The following is a 17,002-nucleotide window of genomic DNA, read 5'->3' as shown; positions in this document are numbered from 1 at the left end:
GGATGTGCACCGTGACTCATGACAACGAATTGGGGTTTTCTTTCTAGCGAGTGTAGTCTTGACAGTGTTAATATAGGAAACCTCAGCAGACAGGCAATTATGTACTGGGCTGGCCCTCAGAGAGGAAGGCAAGCAGTGGCGTGATTTTGTGAATTAGAGAGACCATTGGAGGAAGTACTCTATCAGTACAGCTGGAGAATTATAGCTGCACTTCAACGGAGCTGTCCTTGATTTTTCTTCTGTAGAACTCATGTTTTCACATTTCTCCTTTGACTGTATCTTGCTGCTGCTTCTGCCACTTACAAGTAAGTCTGGGCATAAACTTTTACATCTGGATAATAGCGTGGTTGTTAAGTACCATGGAATCAGTTCCTACTCATAAAGACCCTGCACAGGGTTTCCGAGGCTGTAAGTCTTTAAGGGAGCAGAAAGCCTCATTTTTCTTCTGCGGAGCCGCTGGTACTTTCGAACTGCTGACCTTCAGGTTGGCAGCCTGACTCATAACCACTATGCTACCAGAACTCCTTAATAGCGTGGTACAGGGTGCAAAATATAAGATATAAGTATAAGAATAATAGTAAAAGATTGGAAGCTCCTTAAATGTCCTTCAGTGAAGGAGTGAGTGAATGAAATGTACTATAAATACCTTTACAAACATGATATAAACAGTGACCAGACAAACATACTAGTAATGGAATGTCTCCAATGTTAATTGCAAAATTCAAGGAACAAAATACTGTGTAGATAGACTTATGTTTATATGTGTAAAGAACACACGAATGCTTTTTAATGTATAGAAATCCCTGAGTAGTGCAAATGGGTAATCCATTCACTGCTAACTGAAAGGTTGGAGGTTTGAGTCCTCCCAAAGTGGCAACCTACATCTGAAAACTCAGCCAAAGAAAAGCTTATGAGGACAATTTCTCTCTTACATACATGGAATCACCATGAGTCAGAACAGACTCAGTGACAACTGTTTGTTAATGTATAAAACTAAAACCAAACTTACTGCCATCAAGTTGACTCCAACACATGGTGACCAAGGTTGCAAATTTTTATGGGCACAGAAAGCCTCATCTTTCTCCTTTGGAGTGATGAGTGGGTTTTAATAGTTAACATTGAGAATTAATATAGGGAGTCTTACCATTCATTCTTTACTTTTTATATTATTTGAACATTTTGCCATGTACATGTATTACTTAAAAAAATAATAAAAAAGGAAATACCGGCATACCTTGGAAATGTTGTGGCTTCATTTCCAGACTACTGCAATTAAGCAAATATTGCAATACAGTGAGTTAGATGAATGCTTGCCTTTCCAGTGCCCATGAGATATGTTTACACTATATTACAGTCTATTAACTGTGCAATAACATTCTTAAAAGATTTTAAATATTGTGAGATTTACCAAAATGCAACACAGAGACACAAAGTGAGTGTATGTGCTATTGGGCAAATGGCGCCAACAGACTTGTGCTCCGCTCATGGTTCCCACAAATCTTCAATTTGTAAAGTACTCAGTATCTGCAAAACACAATGAAGTGAAGTGTGAAAAAACAAGGCTGACCATCAAAACAGCCTGTGAGTGGTTTTAGATAATATAACCTCTATATTGAGTCAAGTGTTTTTATTCACTATGTAACTGGTACTGAGAAATTGTAACCACCCTTCCTCGATGAACAGATAAGTAGCCAAAATGAATGCTCTTTTCAGATTCTCTGCTTCTATCTGCTGGTGTTTATAGGACTAGTGGTTTTCTGTGTGGTTCTCAAAGTGTGATTCTGGGACCAGGAGCAACACCTGGGAACTTGTTAGATATGCAAATTCTCAGAACCCACACCAAACCAGGACTGCTGGTGAGGCGCTGTAGAATCGGTGCTGGACTGTGAACCGCAAGGTCAACAGTTCAGACACACCAGCTACTCCTTGGAAACTATGAGTTGGAGCCAACTCAATAGTACTTAACAACAACATGAGCCTGGAAACAACTCAAGGGCACTTAACATCACCACCACCACCAAACCAACTGCATCTGGAACTCTAGAGGTAGAGCCCAGAACTTGCATTTTGATAAGGCTTCCTGGTGATTCTGATGCCTGCTGAATCTGAGAGGAACCATCCTACAAATGGGACAGCAGCATGGTTTGCTCTGTATTGTATTGGTATTGCTCTCAGTTTTCCTGAAATGTACCCCATCTCACTGCATGCCTGAGGCTTACTCTCCTTGCTTTTTACCCAGGGTCTTTGGAGGTGGAGGAGGGTCAGAATGCTGTTTTGCCCTGCAGCTATTCTCCGACCCCTTCAGTAAATCTCATGTCTGTATGTTGGGGCCATGGATCCTGTCCACTGTCACAATGTCATAAAACAGTACTCACCACTGATGGAAATCAAGTGACCTTCCAGAAATCCAGCAGATACCAGCTAAACGGATATGTACACGAAGGAGATGTGTCCCTGACCATCGAGAATGTGACATTAGCTGACAGTGGGGCCTACTGCTGCCGGGTACAAATCCCAGGCCCACTAAATGATAAAAAACTGACCTTGGAACTGCACATTACACCAGGTGAGTGGGCCATTGCATGCCTTCTTTATGTGTAAGACTCATCTGTAGAAGGACATTGAATATGCTGGCTGGACTCCCTCTGATCTCTGCCGTACTTATAACATTTAGGTCTGGACCTCCCAAACCTAAACTTTAGCGATCTCCACTAGTGATGCTTGTGCTTAATATCCTCCATCTATTTTGAAGCCCACAGATAAGATCTATAAAATGAAAGGAAAAGGCCTAAACCAATTGTTAGAGAACCTGATTGCTCATTAGAATCATCTGGAGGGAGAGCTTTCAATAGACGTTGTGGCCTTTTCCACAAACCGGAGGAATAGGCATGTCTGGCGGTAGGTCCTTAGTACTTATAGTTCATAGTCTAACCCAGGTGGTTTTTGTGTGCTGCTGGGATCAAGAATCACTGAGTTGTGTATGTGCATGTGTGTGTGTATATTTTAAGATGAATAAAACATGTACTTTGTGACCAGATTGAGCTGGGTTCAAATCCAACTTTTCCAGTTACTACCTGAGTCATTTTGGGCAAGTTAAAGTTTGACTTCTTCCTGTGTTACAAAAGAGTCTATATAAATGAGATAATGCCTTATTTAAAGCACTTGACTGAGTGTGGCCATTAGTGCAGCTGTTAATATTCTGATGAACAATTAGACTGCTGATGGTGGCTGTAACCTACCTCTGTCAAGCGTTTATGTGGTGTATATTCTCACTAAAGGTGTCCAGGTAGGTTCAGAAGTTGAGGATGTGTTTCTACTCATGTTTCGTGTTTCATATTTCTTTTTTCTGCTGCCCTTTTGATCCCCTGAAACAAACTCTCTGCTCTCAGAGAAGCCTCATCCTTATGTTGGTTTCTGACATTAGCCAAGGTTGCCACGGCTCGGACCCCTTGGAGAGACTTTACGACAATCTTCCCAAGATTACTCACCACCAAGGATGACCGCACAGGTAATTATACACAGGGTTTAGGAGGAAGTGTTTGGTGGGTTTCTCAGTATAAAAGATTTTATACAATAAGAAGTAAAAATAGTTGGAGGTTGGAAACATTGTACGGGTATGTTTCTGTGTACCTGAGAGAGAAATGAGACTACTGTTTGACGTGAGGGAGATAGTGGAAACAAATCTGTGTTGGCAACAAAACTCTGATTCTGGATTACTCACGCTCTGGTCATGTGGCCTGGACCAAGATATTTCCCTTCTCTAAATTTCAGTTTCCACATCTGTCCTAGGAGTGGGTTCAGAGACTTTTGATTTTATGACCCAGGAAAATATTTTCTACCCACCAAAATAAGTTCTTCTTGTTGTTAAGTGCCGTTAAGTTGGTTCTGATTTATAGTAGCCCTCAATAGGGTTTCCGAGGAGTGGCTGGTAGGTTTGAACTGCCGACTTTGTGGTTGGCAATCCTTTGCTCATCCTACAGTGCCCCCAGAATTTGGATGATTGACCTATTCTGCCAAATAAGGAAAAACAAACAACAGCAAAACATTTTTTTTAGCTAGCACTTGACTACAAACTTGAAGGTTGGTGATTCAAATCTTTATAGTGGCCTTGCAAAAGAAAAGCCGAACATAAGTCAAAAGCAATTAATTGGCAATGGATTTGATTTTCATATCTAGCTTGTCATCATTTCATTAAAAAAAAAAAAATAAAAAATTTTAAATAAATTTAATCTAATGCAAAACTCATTAATTTATCATCATTTTGTTGATTTTCATATCTAGCTTGTCATCATTTCATTAAAAAAAAAAACTTAAAAAATTTTAAATAAATTTAATCTAATGCAAAACTCATTAATTTATCATCATTTTGCTGATTTAGTCCTGGACTAATGATGCTTCATTATGAATTGGTCCCAGTCAATGGACCAGTCTTTGGTAACTAGTAGATTGGATTAGGTGATTTCTAGAATTTTTTTAAAAGTTGAAATGAAACCTATTAGCTTCCTTGGATTTCAACCTGAGAAAGAACAGCTAAATTCTTACAATTCAGCAAGGACATTCCTGTTCATCTCTGGAAGAGAAGATAGTATAGAAAGGGCAGAACTTTGGCCAAATTAACAAATGAGGTTAATCTCAAATATTTTCTACCTGATTCTTGGTCTCCCCTAAATTTTTGGAGCTTGGTCTTTTGTCCTCTAAAAATAAGGTTAATAAGAGAAATTCTATCTCTTAGGATTTCTATGAAACTTAAATAAGAAATTATGTCTTAAGTACTTAATCAAGATTCTGATCATAGTAAGTATTCAATATGTGTTAGCCATTATCATTAATTGTTGTTAAGTGCCATTGAGTTGGTGCCCACTCATAGCAGTCCTATGCCTCAATGAAATGAAACACTGTCCAGATTTGCACCATCTGCCAAATTCTTGTTATGTTTGAGCCTATTGGTGCTGCCACTGGTCAATTCATCTTGTTGGGGTCTTCCTTGTTTTTGCTAAATCTCCAAATTTTCAAGCATGACCAATTCCTCACTGGTCCTGCCTAACAACGTGACTAAAGTATATAATGTCTTGCCATTGTCACTTCTAAGGAACAATCCTAATACAACGCATTGTTTGCTATGCTTTTTTTGTGTATGTGCAACTATACCAATATTTACCTCTATTCCCATTAACTTTTGTACTCTTCTTGTGTCTTCCTTACCTTTATCAATCTTTTGCCAACCTCCCTCTTATTGTATATTGCCTATTCCATCACCCAAGTTAACACGTTTTCACCCTCTAGCCAATGACTTACTCTCCCTTCCTTCTCATCGCTGGTAACCATCAAAGAATATTAATTTTGGCATGAAAACCTTTTCTTGATATTTTGCAATAGTGATTTCATATAATACTTATCCTTTTGTGATTGACTAATTTCACTCATCATGGTGTGTGATGCTGTAGGATAAGCACTGGCCTGTAAACAAAAGATTGGCAGTTCAAACCCACCCATTACTACTTGGAAACCCTATACAGGGTTACTGTGAATTGGAATCAACTGGATGGCATGTAACAACAACAACATCTTCCAGGTTCATCCATGTAATAAAGTGTTTCACAGATTCACTGTTATTCTTCAGCATATTATTCCATTGTAGGGATGTACCATAGTTTGTTTATCTGAAGTAAACAGAAAGATTTTCTCAATCTGTGGGTTCTTTCTTTACTCTTTTGGTGAACTATTTTGGTTCACAGAAATGTCTAATTTTTATGAAGTCTCGGTCATCTATTCTGTCTTCTGATGTTTATATTTTGTTAATGGGCATTTGGGCTGTCTCTCTCTTTTTGCTATTGTAAATAATGTTACAATGAACATGAGTGTGCATATATCTATTTGTGTCACTGCTCTTGCTTCTTGAAGATATATACCAGATAGAATCCTGGTGTGGTGGTGCAGGATAATATACTAGACTGCAAGGTCAGTTTGAGTCAGAAGATTGGTGGTTCAAACTCACCAGCTGCTCCTCAGAAACCCTATACAGGTTTGCTGTACGTTAGAACCAACTCGATAGCACTTGACAACAACAACATATACAAGTAGAAGGATTGCTGGATCATGTGGTATTTCTACTTCAACTTTTTGATAAAGTGCCATAACATCTTGCATAGTGGTTGCACATCAGCAGTGTAAGAGAGTCTCAGTCTCTCTATGCCTTTGCCAGCATTTGTTGTTTTGTGTTTTTTGAACTTTGCTACTAATGCTGGGGTGAGATGATATTGCTGTTTTGACTTGCTAATTGTTGTGAGCATTTCTTCATGTATTTGTTGGCCACCTGAATGTCTTCTTTAGTGAAGTGTTTGTTCATGTCCTCTTCCCATTTTTAAATTGAATTATTTGTCTTTTTCTTGTTGAGGCGTTGGAGTTTTTAATAAATTTTAGAGTGTTAGTAGTCCATTGTCTAATATGTCATGGCCCCAAAATTTTCCTCAGTCTATAGGCTCTCTTTTTACTCTTTTGATGCACGTGTCTAGTTTCTAGGAGATCCCAGTCTATTTTAGGAGTCTTGGTGTGGTGCTGCGGGTTAATGCACTGGACTGCAAGGTTGGTGGTTCAAGCTCACCAGCTGCTCCTTGAAAACCCTATACAGGGTGGCTATGAGTCAGAACCGACTTGATACTTAACAACAACAGTCTATTTTGTCTTCTGATGTTTCAGTTATGTATAATACTATATTTATGCCATATAGCAGAGCCCTTAAATTAGTCTCTGTTTTGTCACTGGTGGTCTTTATAGTTCTAGGTTTTACATTTAGCTCTTTAATCTATGCTCAGTTCATCTTTGTATATGTTGTCAGGTATGGGTCTTGTTTCATTCTTTTGCAAATGGATTTCTAGTTTTGCCAGCACCATTTGTTGAAGAGATTATCTCTTCCACATTTAGTGTGTTTTGGCCCTTTTTCACAGGTCAGCTAGCTGTTCATTATGTTATGTTATGTGCTGTCCAGTCGGTTCTGACTCAGAGTGATCCTATATAGGGTTTCTGAGGAGCAACTGGTGAGTTTGAACCTCTGACCTTGAGGTTCAAACCGACCTTGCAGTCAAGTGCTTATTCTATAGCTCCACACCATAGATAGACTTACTTTTGGGTTCTCAATCTTTTCCATTAATATATATGCCTTTCTTTGTAAAAGTACCCGGTTGTTTTGACTACTGTGGCTGTGTAGTAGACTTTGATATTGGGAAATGAGCAGCCTCTTACTTGTTCTTCCCCTTTAGTAATACATTGATTATTTGGGATCTCTTTCCTTTCCATACAAATTTAATGATTATATTTTCCATTACTTTAAAGAATGATGTTGGAATCTAGATTGGGATTGCACTATATCTATAGATCACTTTGGGTGGTGTTGACATTTTCACAATGCTAAGTCTTCCTATCCAGGAGCATGTGCATTCTTCTATTTATTAGGTCTCTTTTGATTTTATATAGCAGTGACTTCTAGTTTTCTTTGTATAAGGGCTTTTGTTTCTCTGGTTAGATTTATTCCTAAGCATTTCTTCTTTTTGATTGCTGTTGTAAATGGTATTGTATTCCTTTTCAGAACTCTATTAGTGTAAAGGAATTTAACTGATTTTTGTATGTTAATATTGTACCCTGCTATTTTGCTGAATCGTTCAATGAGTTTTAATATTTTTCTTGATGAGTCTTTGGGATTTCCTATGTATAGAATCATATAATCTGAAAATAGAGTTTTACTTCTTTGCCAATGTGGATGTCTTTAATTTCCCTCTTGTTTTATAGCTCTGGCCAAGGCTTCCAGCACAATACTGAATAGGATTATGTTGAGGAATTTCCCTTATAATCCTATTTTGTTGAGTGTTCTTAACAGGAATGGAAATCATTTGATTTCTTCACTGCAGCTTTTGTGATTGTGGATCCATGCAAAATGAAATCTTTGACAACTTCTATCTTTTTTCTATTTATCATGATTTTATATATTGGGCCCATTGTGAGGATTTTCATTATCTTTACACTGAAGTGCTATCCATCCTGAAAGTTGTAGTCTTTGATCTTCATCAATAAGTATTTCAAGTCTTCTCTTCCAGCAAGCAAGATTGTGTTATTTGTGCATCTCAGGCTGTTAATGAATGAGTCTTCTTCCAATCCTGATGCCCAGTTCTTCTTCAGATAATCCAGTTTCTTGGATTATTTGCTTATTATGCAGATTGAATAATATGATGAGAAGATACAACCCTGCTACATACCTTTCCTGGAATTAAACCATTCACATTCCCTTGCTATGTTTGAAGATTGCCTCTTGGTCCATGTCCACATTCCTCATGAGCACAATTAAGTGTTCTGGAATACCTATTGTTTGCGGTATTATCTGTAGATAGTTATGATCCATACAGTTGAATGCCTTTGCATAGTCAATCAAGCACAGTAAACATCTTCCTGGTATTCTGCTTTTAGATATTTTTATTAAGATCATCAGTTAAGTACTTTAATGACAGGCAGAATGGATACTTATTCTAGCTCTTCTTATTAGCCGCATGAATTTAGTGCAGTTTCTCAAATTCTCTGAGATTTAGTTTTCGTGTCTCTTCAATAAAGGTAATTTCAATGCCTACTTCATAGGGCTATTATAACATTAAAAGTGATAATGCATATAAAGTACTCAGCATAATCTCTGTCCCATAGAAAACATTCAAATATTAGTCTTTATTATAACAGTTATTAGCTTAGCTAAGGTTTCAATCTTTGGTTGTTCTTTAGTATTTGTAGTGAACATCTCTTATTCAATTAGTTAGTAAATATGGCAAGAACAGATGATAGCTCACATTGTGGGCTAATCAATAAATACTCAAAACATCAAACCCACTTCTGTTAAGTTGATTCCATCTAATGACAACCACATATGTTACAGAGTAGAACTGCTCTATAGGGATTTCAAGACTGTAATTTTAACAGGCCTTGTTTTTGCAGAACTTCTGGATGAGTTTGAATTGCCAAAGTTTAGGTTAGTAGTCAATTGTAAACCATATGTACCACCTAGGGACATTAATCAAATAATTGAAGATGCTTATTGGAAGTTCTTGCTATGTTTTAGAGAACATTACAAACATAACCCTCAAAGGGTATTCAAGGGTCATTTAGTTCTACTTGAGTTATGCTTCAACACTCCCTATGACATCACTGCCAAGTGGGCATTCACTGTGTGGTCACACACCTCCTCTAATGGTGAACTGACTTCCTCATAAGGCAGTACATCTCCTTATTAGATAAATAGCTGTCTAGACCATGAACAGAAGTCTCGGTTCCTTTTGTTTTTATGTGTTCATTCCTTTCATCTAGAGCAGCAAGAATGAAACCATCTCTTGCATCAGGCTATATTGACAGTTTATGGAATCTGAACTTTTCAAGAGATTCATAATATATCTGAAATGAAAGAGAAGCGAAAAAACAAACAAAAAAACAAAAACTTGTTGTTTGGTCCATTGAGTTGGCTCCAACTCATTACAACCCTGTTTACAACAGAATGAAACACTGCCTGGTCCTGTGCCATCCTCAAAATTCTTGTTAAGTTTAAACCCATTATTTCAGCCCTTGTGCCAATCTATTTTATTAGAGGCCTTCCTATTTTTCATTGACCCTCTATGTACCAAGCAAGATGTATTTTTTCAGGAATTGGTCTCTCCTGATATCATGCCCAGAGTACTTTAGATGCAGTCTTACCACCATCCTTGCTTCCAAAGAACATTCTGGCTATACTTCTCCCAAGTCAGATTTGTTTGTCCTTTGGAAGTTCATGGTACTTTCAATATTTTTCACCAACACTATAATTCAGTTCTTCACCAGCCTTCCTTATTCATTGTCCAGCTTTCACATATATATGTTGTTGTTGTTGTTGTTGTTAAGTGCTGTTGAGTTGATTCTGACCCATAATGACCCTGTATAGGGTTTCCAAGGAGCTGCTGGTGAGCTTAAATCACCAACCTTGCAGTTCAAATGACTTTGCAGTCTGACACATTAGTCCACAGTGCCATATCAGGACTATATACATATGAGGTGATTGAAAATACCATGGGTTAGGTCAGGCACAACTTAGTCCTCAAACTGACATCTTTGTTCTTTAACTCTTTAAAGAGGTCTTTTGCAGCAGATTTGCCCATCCTTTGATTTCTTAACTGTTTATTTCCTAGGTGTTGAATGTGGATTCAAGTGAAACAGAATTCAGTTTTAATCCATACTAAAGGCTATAGTCTTTGGTCTTCATTAGAAAGTGCTTCAAGTCCTCTTTGCTTTCAACAAGCAAGGTTGTGTTATCTGCATATTACGGGTTGTTAATGGGCCTTCCTAGAATCCTGATGACATGTTCTTCTTCATATAGTCCAGCTTCTCAGATTATTTGCTCAGCATACAGATTGAATTAGTATGGTGAAAGGATACAATGCAGACACACACTTTTCCTGATTTTTAACCATCTAGTACTCTCTTGTATTCCAACAACTGCTTCTTGATTTACGTACAAGTTCCACATAAGCATAATGAAATGTTCTTAAATTGCTATTCTTCACAATGTTATTCATATCTTTCTATGATCCACATGGTCGAATGCCTTTCAGTAGTTAATAAAGCACAAAAACATCTTTTGGGTAATTTCTGCTTCAGCCAAGATCCATTTGATGTTAGCAATATTTGAATTCAGCATGAATTTTTGGCAGCTCCCTGTCTATGAAGCCAGTTTTAAATTATCTTTAGCAAAATTTTATTTGCTTGTGATATTTGTGATATTGTTTAATGATTTTCTCATTCTATTGGGTCATCTTTCTTTGGAATGGGCACAAATATGGTCTCTTTCAATTTGTTGTCCAGGTATCTGTCTTCCAAATTTCTTGGCACCAGTGAGTGAGCGCCTCTAGAGCTGCATCAGTTTTTGGAAACATTTCAATTGGCATTCCATTACATATAGTCAAGGAAGATCATTAAATGTTCTTTTTGACAATGAATGCAACACCATTCCTCCTGAATTTGTCATTCCAGACTTAGTAAACCATATGCTTTTCTGATTCAAAATTGCTAATACCTCTCCATTTCATCTCAGTAATGCCTAGAATATCAATCTCTATGTGTTCCATTTCATTTTTTATGACTTTCAGTGTTCTTATTCACACGTGGTACATTTCATGATCTGATTATTAGTGGATGTTTGCAGCTGTTTCTTCTTATTTTAAGTCATGCCCCATCATCAAATGAAACTCTCAAAACCTTTACTCCATCTGTCATTAAGGATGACTCTACTTTGAGGAGACAGTGCTTCCTCAGCCATACTTTTATTACTTTCCAACTGCCAACACTGCAGTTTAAACCAAAGGCGAGGTCAAGTACTTATCCTACAGTGCCGCACAAGGACAATATTTTACTGCTATTCCAAAGGTTTTAAGTTCTAATCCATCATAAGTAAACCACCTATTCCTTTTTCCTAGCTGCTCTTAGTCCGGAATCTCTGCTGAAATGTTTCTGTCATAGATGCCTCTACTAGTATTTTAGATACCAGTGGCATAGCTTTCCACATCACAGTAACACGAAAGTCACCACAGTACAACAAAGTGAAAGATGTGTGGGGATCTGAAATCAAAGTGAAACAAAATAGGCAAATAAAAAGAAAAGTTGAGATTAATGAATGTTTAGTAATATGTCTATAATATGTTGTTGTTGTTAAGTGCCATCCAGTTGGTTCTGACTCATAGTGACCCTGTATAGGGTTTCCGAGGAGCAGCTGGTAGGTCTGACCTGATGACCTTGTGGTTTGCAGTCCAGTGCTGATCCTACAGCACCACACCAGGAATTCATAATATTTAACATATCAGTTATCCACCTGCAGGTTAACTCTTACATATATTCTTCCTATTTAATCTGGTTGTTGTTTGGTGTTAAGTGCTGTCAAGTTGGTTCTGACTCACAGTGATCCTGTATAGGGTTTCCAGAGAGTGGCTGGTGAGTTTGAACCACCAACCTTGCAGTTCAAAGTGGCCTTACGTCTACAGTGCCACACTCGGACTCCACTTAATCTGGAATGTGGATACATTTAATATGTTTGGTATGAAGTGGAGTGATCTTTAAAAATTAAGTTTTATGGATCCTGGAAATTCTTAAACTTACCTTGAATACGGAACAAATGCACTTTCCCTTCCACATAAAGGGGGGAAATGGGTAGTGGGTAAATTCTGAGATCTGTAGCAGGAACTGGTTTGAATCCCAGATTTGCTAATAAATATTTAGAAGAGTACCTCTGAGACTCAGTATTTTCAGCTGAAAAAAATGGGAAAGTTAACAGTATCTGTCCATTGAGGTGAGGATTAAAGGAGACCATACATGTGAAGTGCTAAGTACTATGGCTGGCATGTAAGTCATAGACAAATGATAACTATTAAGTCTATATGGACTTCTGGTGTGGCACTATAGGATTAGCACTGGACTTCAAACCACAAGTTTGGCAGTTCAGACCAACCAGCTGTTTCTAGAAAACCCTGTACAGGGTCACTATGAGTCAGATTTAACTCAATGGCATTCAACAACAACAACATTAAATTTATATTCTTCTACGACCCAAGGAAGTACATTGTACCATTTTCCCATCTGTCCCATCCATCTTGTTTGATGACCAAATCTATGTGGAAATAAACCATGAGAACCCAATGTTGTGGTGGTTATGTGCCATGGAGTCAGTTCCAATTCATAGTGACCCCGTATAGGGTTTCTGAGGTTGTAAATCTTCATGAGAGCAGGAAGCCTCATCTTTCTGCTGCAGGACTGCTAGTAGTTTCGAACCACTCACCGTGAGATTAGCAGCCCAACTCGTAACCACTACCAGAGCGCCTTATAAGAACCTGATAGTGCTTTATTTTACTGATTATTTTCTCCTCAAAGTTAAGTTTTGTTTTTGTTTTTTTTTCTAAGTATTACCGTTGATACAAAGAAAAATAATTACAAGGAAGTAGAAACTGGATTTGAAATTTTCAGGGAAGTTTCATGTTTATTAAGCAGTTCCACCAGTGTGGTTTTTATACTTTAAATTTCTTTGGCTACTAAAATTTAAGATAAAAAACTTTTGCCTTTTGAAAACAAATAATTTTAGGTAGACACAATGCCTTTATAATATTAAGATAGTCTGTAACATCACCGCTTGGTTAAACCTTTTGCACATGTTAAAAGGATTTTCAGACCTCCAGTAGGTGATAGTGACATTTAAGGAGCTTCAGAGTCTCTGACACAGCCAGAAAAATGAGAAAGCATGCTTCATTTCCCCACAATTGACAGCCTATTAATTTATTTTTCATCTCATTTGTTTTTGGAATGGAGTCCCTGGGGTACAAACAGTTAGCACACTAGGCTGCTAACCAAAAGATTCAAGTCCACCAGAGGCACCTTGAAAGAAAGTCCTAGGAATCTAATTCTAAAAAATCAATCACAGAGAGCTCTGTGGAGCACAGTTACTCCGACACCCATGAGTTTGACTTGGCTTGATGTTAGCTGATTTTAATTTGGGGATGCAGTGTCCATGAGGTCATGGACTGTGTCCACCTCTGTACTTGGCATGGAGGAGGAGTCCTGGTGTGGTACTGTGGGCTAATGCATCAGACTGCAAAGTCATTTGAACTGCAAGGTCGGTGGTTCAAGCTCACCAGCTGCTCCATGGAAACCCTATAGAGAATCTCTATGGGTCAGAATCGACTCAATAGTACTTAACAACAACAACAGGGGCTTACTATATATTTATTGAAAGGAGAAGCAGATGAAGAAGTAGGTAAGAGGATGAAAGGAGAAGACGGTGAGTTGTAGTCTAGCAATGTGAAGTTCTTCTTAGTATTGATGACAGTGGATGATACTGAGATGAAGGTTCTTAAAGGCCATGAAATTCTCATTGCTATGTTGACCTCAGCTGGAATATCTTCTGTCACTACTAAGCTGTGTGACTTTGGGTCAGTTATGTAACTTTCCAAATTTCTCAGCTTCTTAATCTGTGTAATGGGGCCTATACTCCATATTTTGGGTTGGTTTTGAATACTAAATGAGAGGTATCACTTAAAAGTATAGCACAATGCCTCACTCATGGTCAATTTTAGCTGTAATTATTACTTCTACTTTCAATTTTAAGGCAATAAAATACTCTGTGTCCTTTATAAAGAGAACATGTTAACACTTTTCAATTTAATTTTAGTTGTCTCACAAAGTCTAATTGGAATATAATGTCTGAGTGTTGTCACTGTTGTTGGATATGTGTAGTGCCATTAGAGTTCTGTGGACAAATGAAACCACATAGTCAAGATTTTTTTTACAAATAGACTTACCGGCAGAAATCTTTCTCAAAATACAGGTAGTAGGTTTCACTACCTGGATGGAAAATGTGGTCAGCTTAAAATTGACCTGAAAGGATTCAGTCGATTTTGCTTGGCCTCCCAACTAATCATTGTTAAGAGCAAAGATGTGTTCTGTATATCTGGCCTACCTTAAAAGGAACAATTTCAAATAGGGTTATAGGAAACTCTCTACAGGGTAGTTATGGGTTGACACCCACTAGACGGCACACAATATACAACAACGACATAGACATCTTTAAGTTATTTTGTAGACAGCTTTAAGTTGTTTGCTTTTTAAACCAAGATAGAAGAAAATATTTTCACTATATTCTATTGGCTATTTGCCATCTTTATTTGCAGCTGAGGTGCAGACATTGGAGATCCTCCTTTATAGTAATCAAACAGTAAGTAGCTATTTTTTTCTTTCTTTCTTTTTTCTCCCATTTCTGAGCTAACATAGTGCTTAGTATGGAGAAATAGAATGTGCATTTGACCTTCTTTTCTAACCACGGTCTTTTAATGAAAGTGTCTTAGCCTCACTGACCTTTGCATTCCTCACCTGTAAAATATTGATGGTATCAGTTCTAACCACAAAGGGCTGTTTTAAGGAAGGAATGAGGTATTAGTGCAGGTAAAGTGCCTGAATACTATCTGGCACACAGTAAGTGCTAAAAAGCCAAAAGAGAAGAAAGGGAAAAAAAAAAAGAAAAGCAAAGAAAGAAAACCATAAAGTGTCCCTGTTTTCATTTTAACACTGTGCAGGATTAAAAAAATTATCAACTCCCTAAAATATATTCTGTTCTTGTTTCCACTGAAATGCTAATGAGTATGCCAGGGAGAAAGGTAATTTGGTTTTTAATATTTAATTTTCATATAAAAAAATAATAAATAACACAATATTATGAAGATTCTTGCTAGGAAGAATTTAATACTGCAAAGAACTGAATACAAAGAAGAATTGTTGCCTGTTGCTATGATGCTGGAAGCTACACAAGTAGAAGAAAATAGAAATAGTCCCAGAATAGTGTCAGATAGAATACCTAAAGATGAGTCCCTCAGGTTGGAAGGCGCTCAAAATGCTACTGGATAAGAGCTGTCTCCATAAGTAGAGTTGACTGTGATGATGCAGATGCAATAAAGTTTTTAGGGTCTGCTAATGGAGCATAACTTAAAATGAGGAGAAACAACTGCAAACACCCAATAATAATCCAAACATAAATGTATGAAGTATAAATCTAGGAAAATTAGACATTGTCAAAAATGAAATAGATGCATAAAGATTGACATCCTAGGCATTTGTGAGCTGAGAGGTACTGGCATTGGCCATTTTGCATCTGACAATCATATTGTTTACTATGCCAGGAGCAACACATTCAAGAGGAATGGCATCACATTTGTCATCAAAAAAACATTTCAAAATCTGTTTTGAAGTACAAGGCATTCTGTGATAGGATAATACCCATAAGCTTTGAAGACAAGCTAATACCACAATTATCCTAATTTATGTACTAACTCCTAAAGTCAGTGATGATGAAATTGAAGATTTCTACCAACTTCTTCAGCCTGAAATTAGCCAAATATGGAATCAAGATGTGTTGATAATTACTGGTGATTGGAATGCAAAGGTTGTGAAAAAAAGAGGAAGGATGAATAGTTGGAAAATATGATCTTGTTGATAGAAATGATGATGGAGAGCACATAATAGAATTTTGCAAGACCAATGAATTCTTCATTGAAAACATCTTTTTAAAAATAACATAAAAGACTACTATGCACATGGACCTCACCTGATGGAATGCATGAAATCAAATTGACTTCACCTGTGGGAAGAGAGGGTGTAAAAACTCCATATTATCATTTAAAATCAGGCAAAGGGCTCATGTGCAAGCTCAGGCTGAAGCTGAAGAAAATTAAAACAAATCCAGGAGAGCCAAAATACAGGAAGAAAGCAAAGAGGTCATTAAGAATATGAGAAAGAAGGAAAAGATCAAAATGGATATCAGAAGAGACTCTGAAAGTTGCTCTCCAGCATAGAGATAATTACTGGTGATTGGAATGCAAAGGTTGTAAACAGAGAAGAAGGATCATTGCTACAGCAAAGGGAAGAAATGAAGAAGTAAAAGAGCTGTACAGAAAATTTCAAAGTGAGCTCGAGAAGAAAAATCAAGTATTGCAATGGAATGTACAAATACCTGGAGTTAGAAAACCAAAAGTGAAGATCATGCTCAAAGGTTTTCAAGTGGAAAGAACTGAAAAAAATCTGGCCTTAACTTGAAATACTGAAGGATTTTATGTGCAAAATGTTGAATGACGCAAAAACATCAAAAGATGGGAGGAATACACAGAATCATTGTGCCAAAAAGAAATGGTTGATGTTCAACCATTTCAAGACATAGCATATGATCAGTAGCCAATGGTACTGAAGGAAGAAAGTCCAAGGTGTTTTGAAGGCATTGGGAAAGAACAAGGCTCCATTAATTGATGGAATACAAATTGAAAAATTTATAACAATGGAATGCAGCACTGGTGGTACTCATTGATGTCAAGAAATTTGAAAGGTAACTACATGGAAATGGATTGGAAGAGATCCATATTTGTCCACATTCCAAAGAGAGATGACCCCATGGACTGAGGAAATCACCAGACAATATAATGACTAT

The 17,002-nt window shown here is 37.3% G+C and overlaps 1 protein-coding gene across 1 annotated transcript in view; it reads left to right on the top strand.

Moving 5' to 3' along the window:
• The first annotated feature begins 250 nt into the window (after nucleotides 1–250).
• Nucleotides 251–17,002, top strand: part of HAVCR2 (hepatitis A virus cellular receptor 2) — a 37,790-nt gene continuing 21,038 nt past the window's right edge. The window contains exons 1-4 of the mRNA XM_006863956.1: nucleotides 251–305; nucleotides 2,240–2,566; nucleotides 3,425–3,508; nucleotides 14,703–14,746. Coding sequence (XP_006864018.1) covers nucleotides 251–305; nucleotides 2,240–2,566; nucleotides 3,425–3,508; nucleotides 14,703–14,746 — 510 coding nt within the window. The remainder of the gene's footprint in view (nucleotides 306–2,239; nucleotides 2,567–3,424; nucleotides 3,509–14,702; nucleotides 14,747–17,002) is intronic.

The sequence above is a fragment of the Chrysochloris asiatica genome, unplaced genomic scaffold (assembly GCF_000296735.1).
Source record: "Chrysochloris asiatica unplaced genomic scaffold, ChrAsi1.0 scaffold00057, whole genome shotgun sequence".
Classification (NCBI taxonomy): Eukaryota; Metazoa; Chordata; class Mammalia; order Afrosoricida; family Chrysochloridae; genus Chrysochloris; species Chrysochloris asiatica.
Note: the sequence above shows the minus strand (reverse complement) of the source record. Positions and strands in the feature narration are given on the sequence as shown.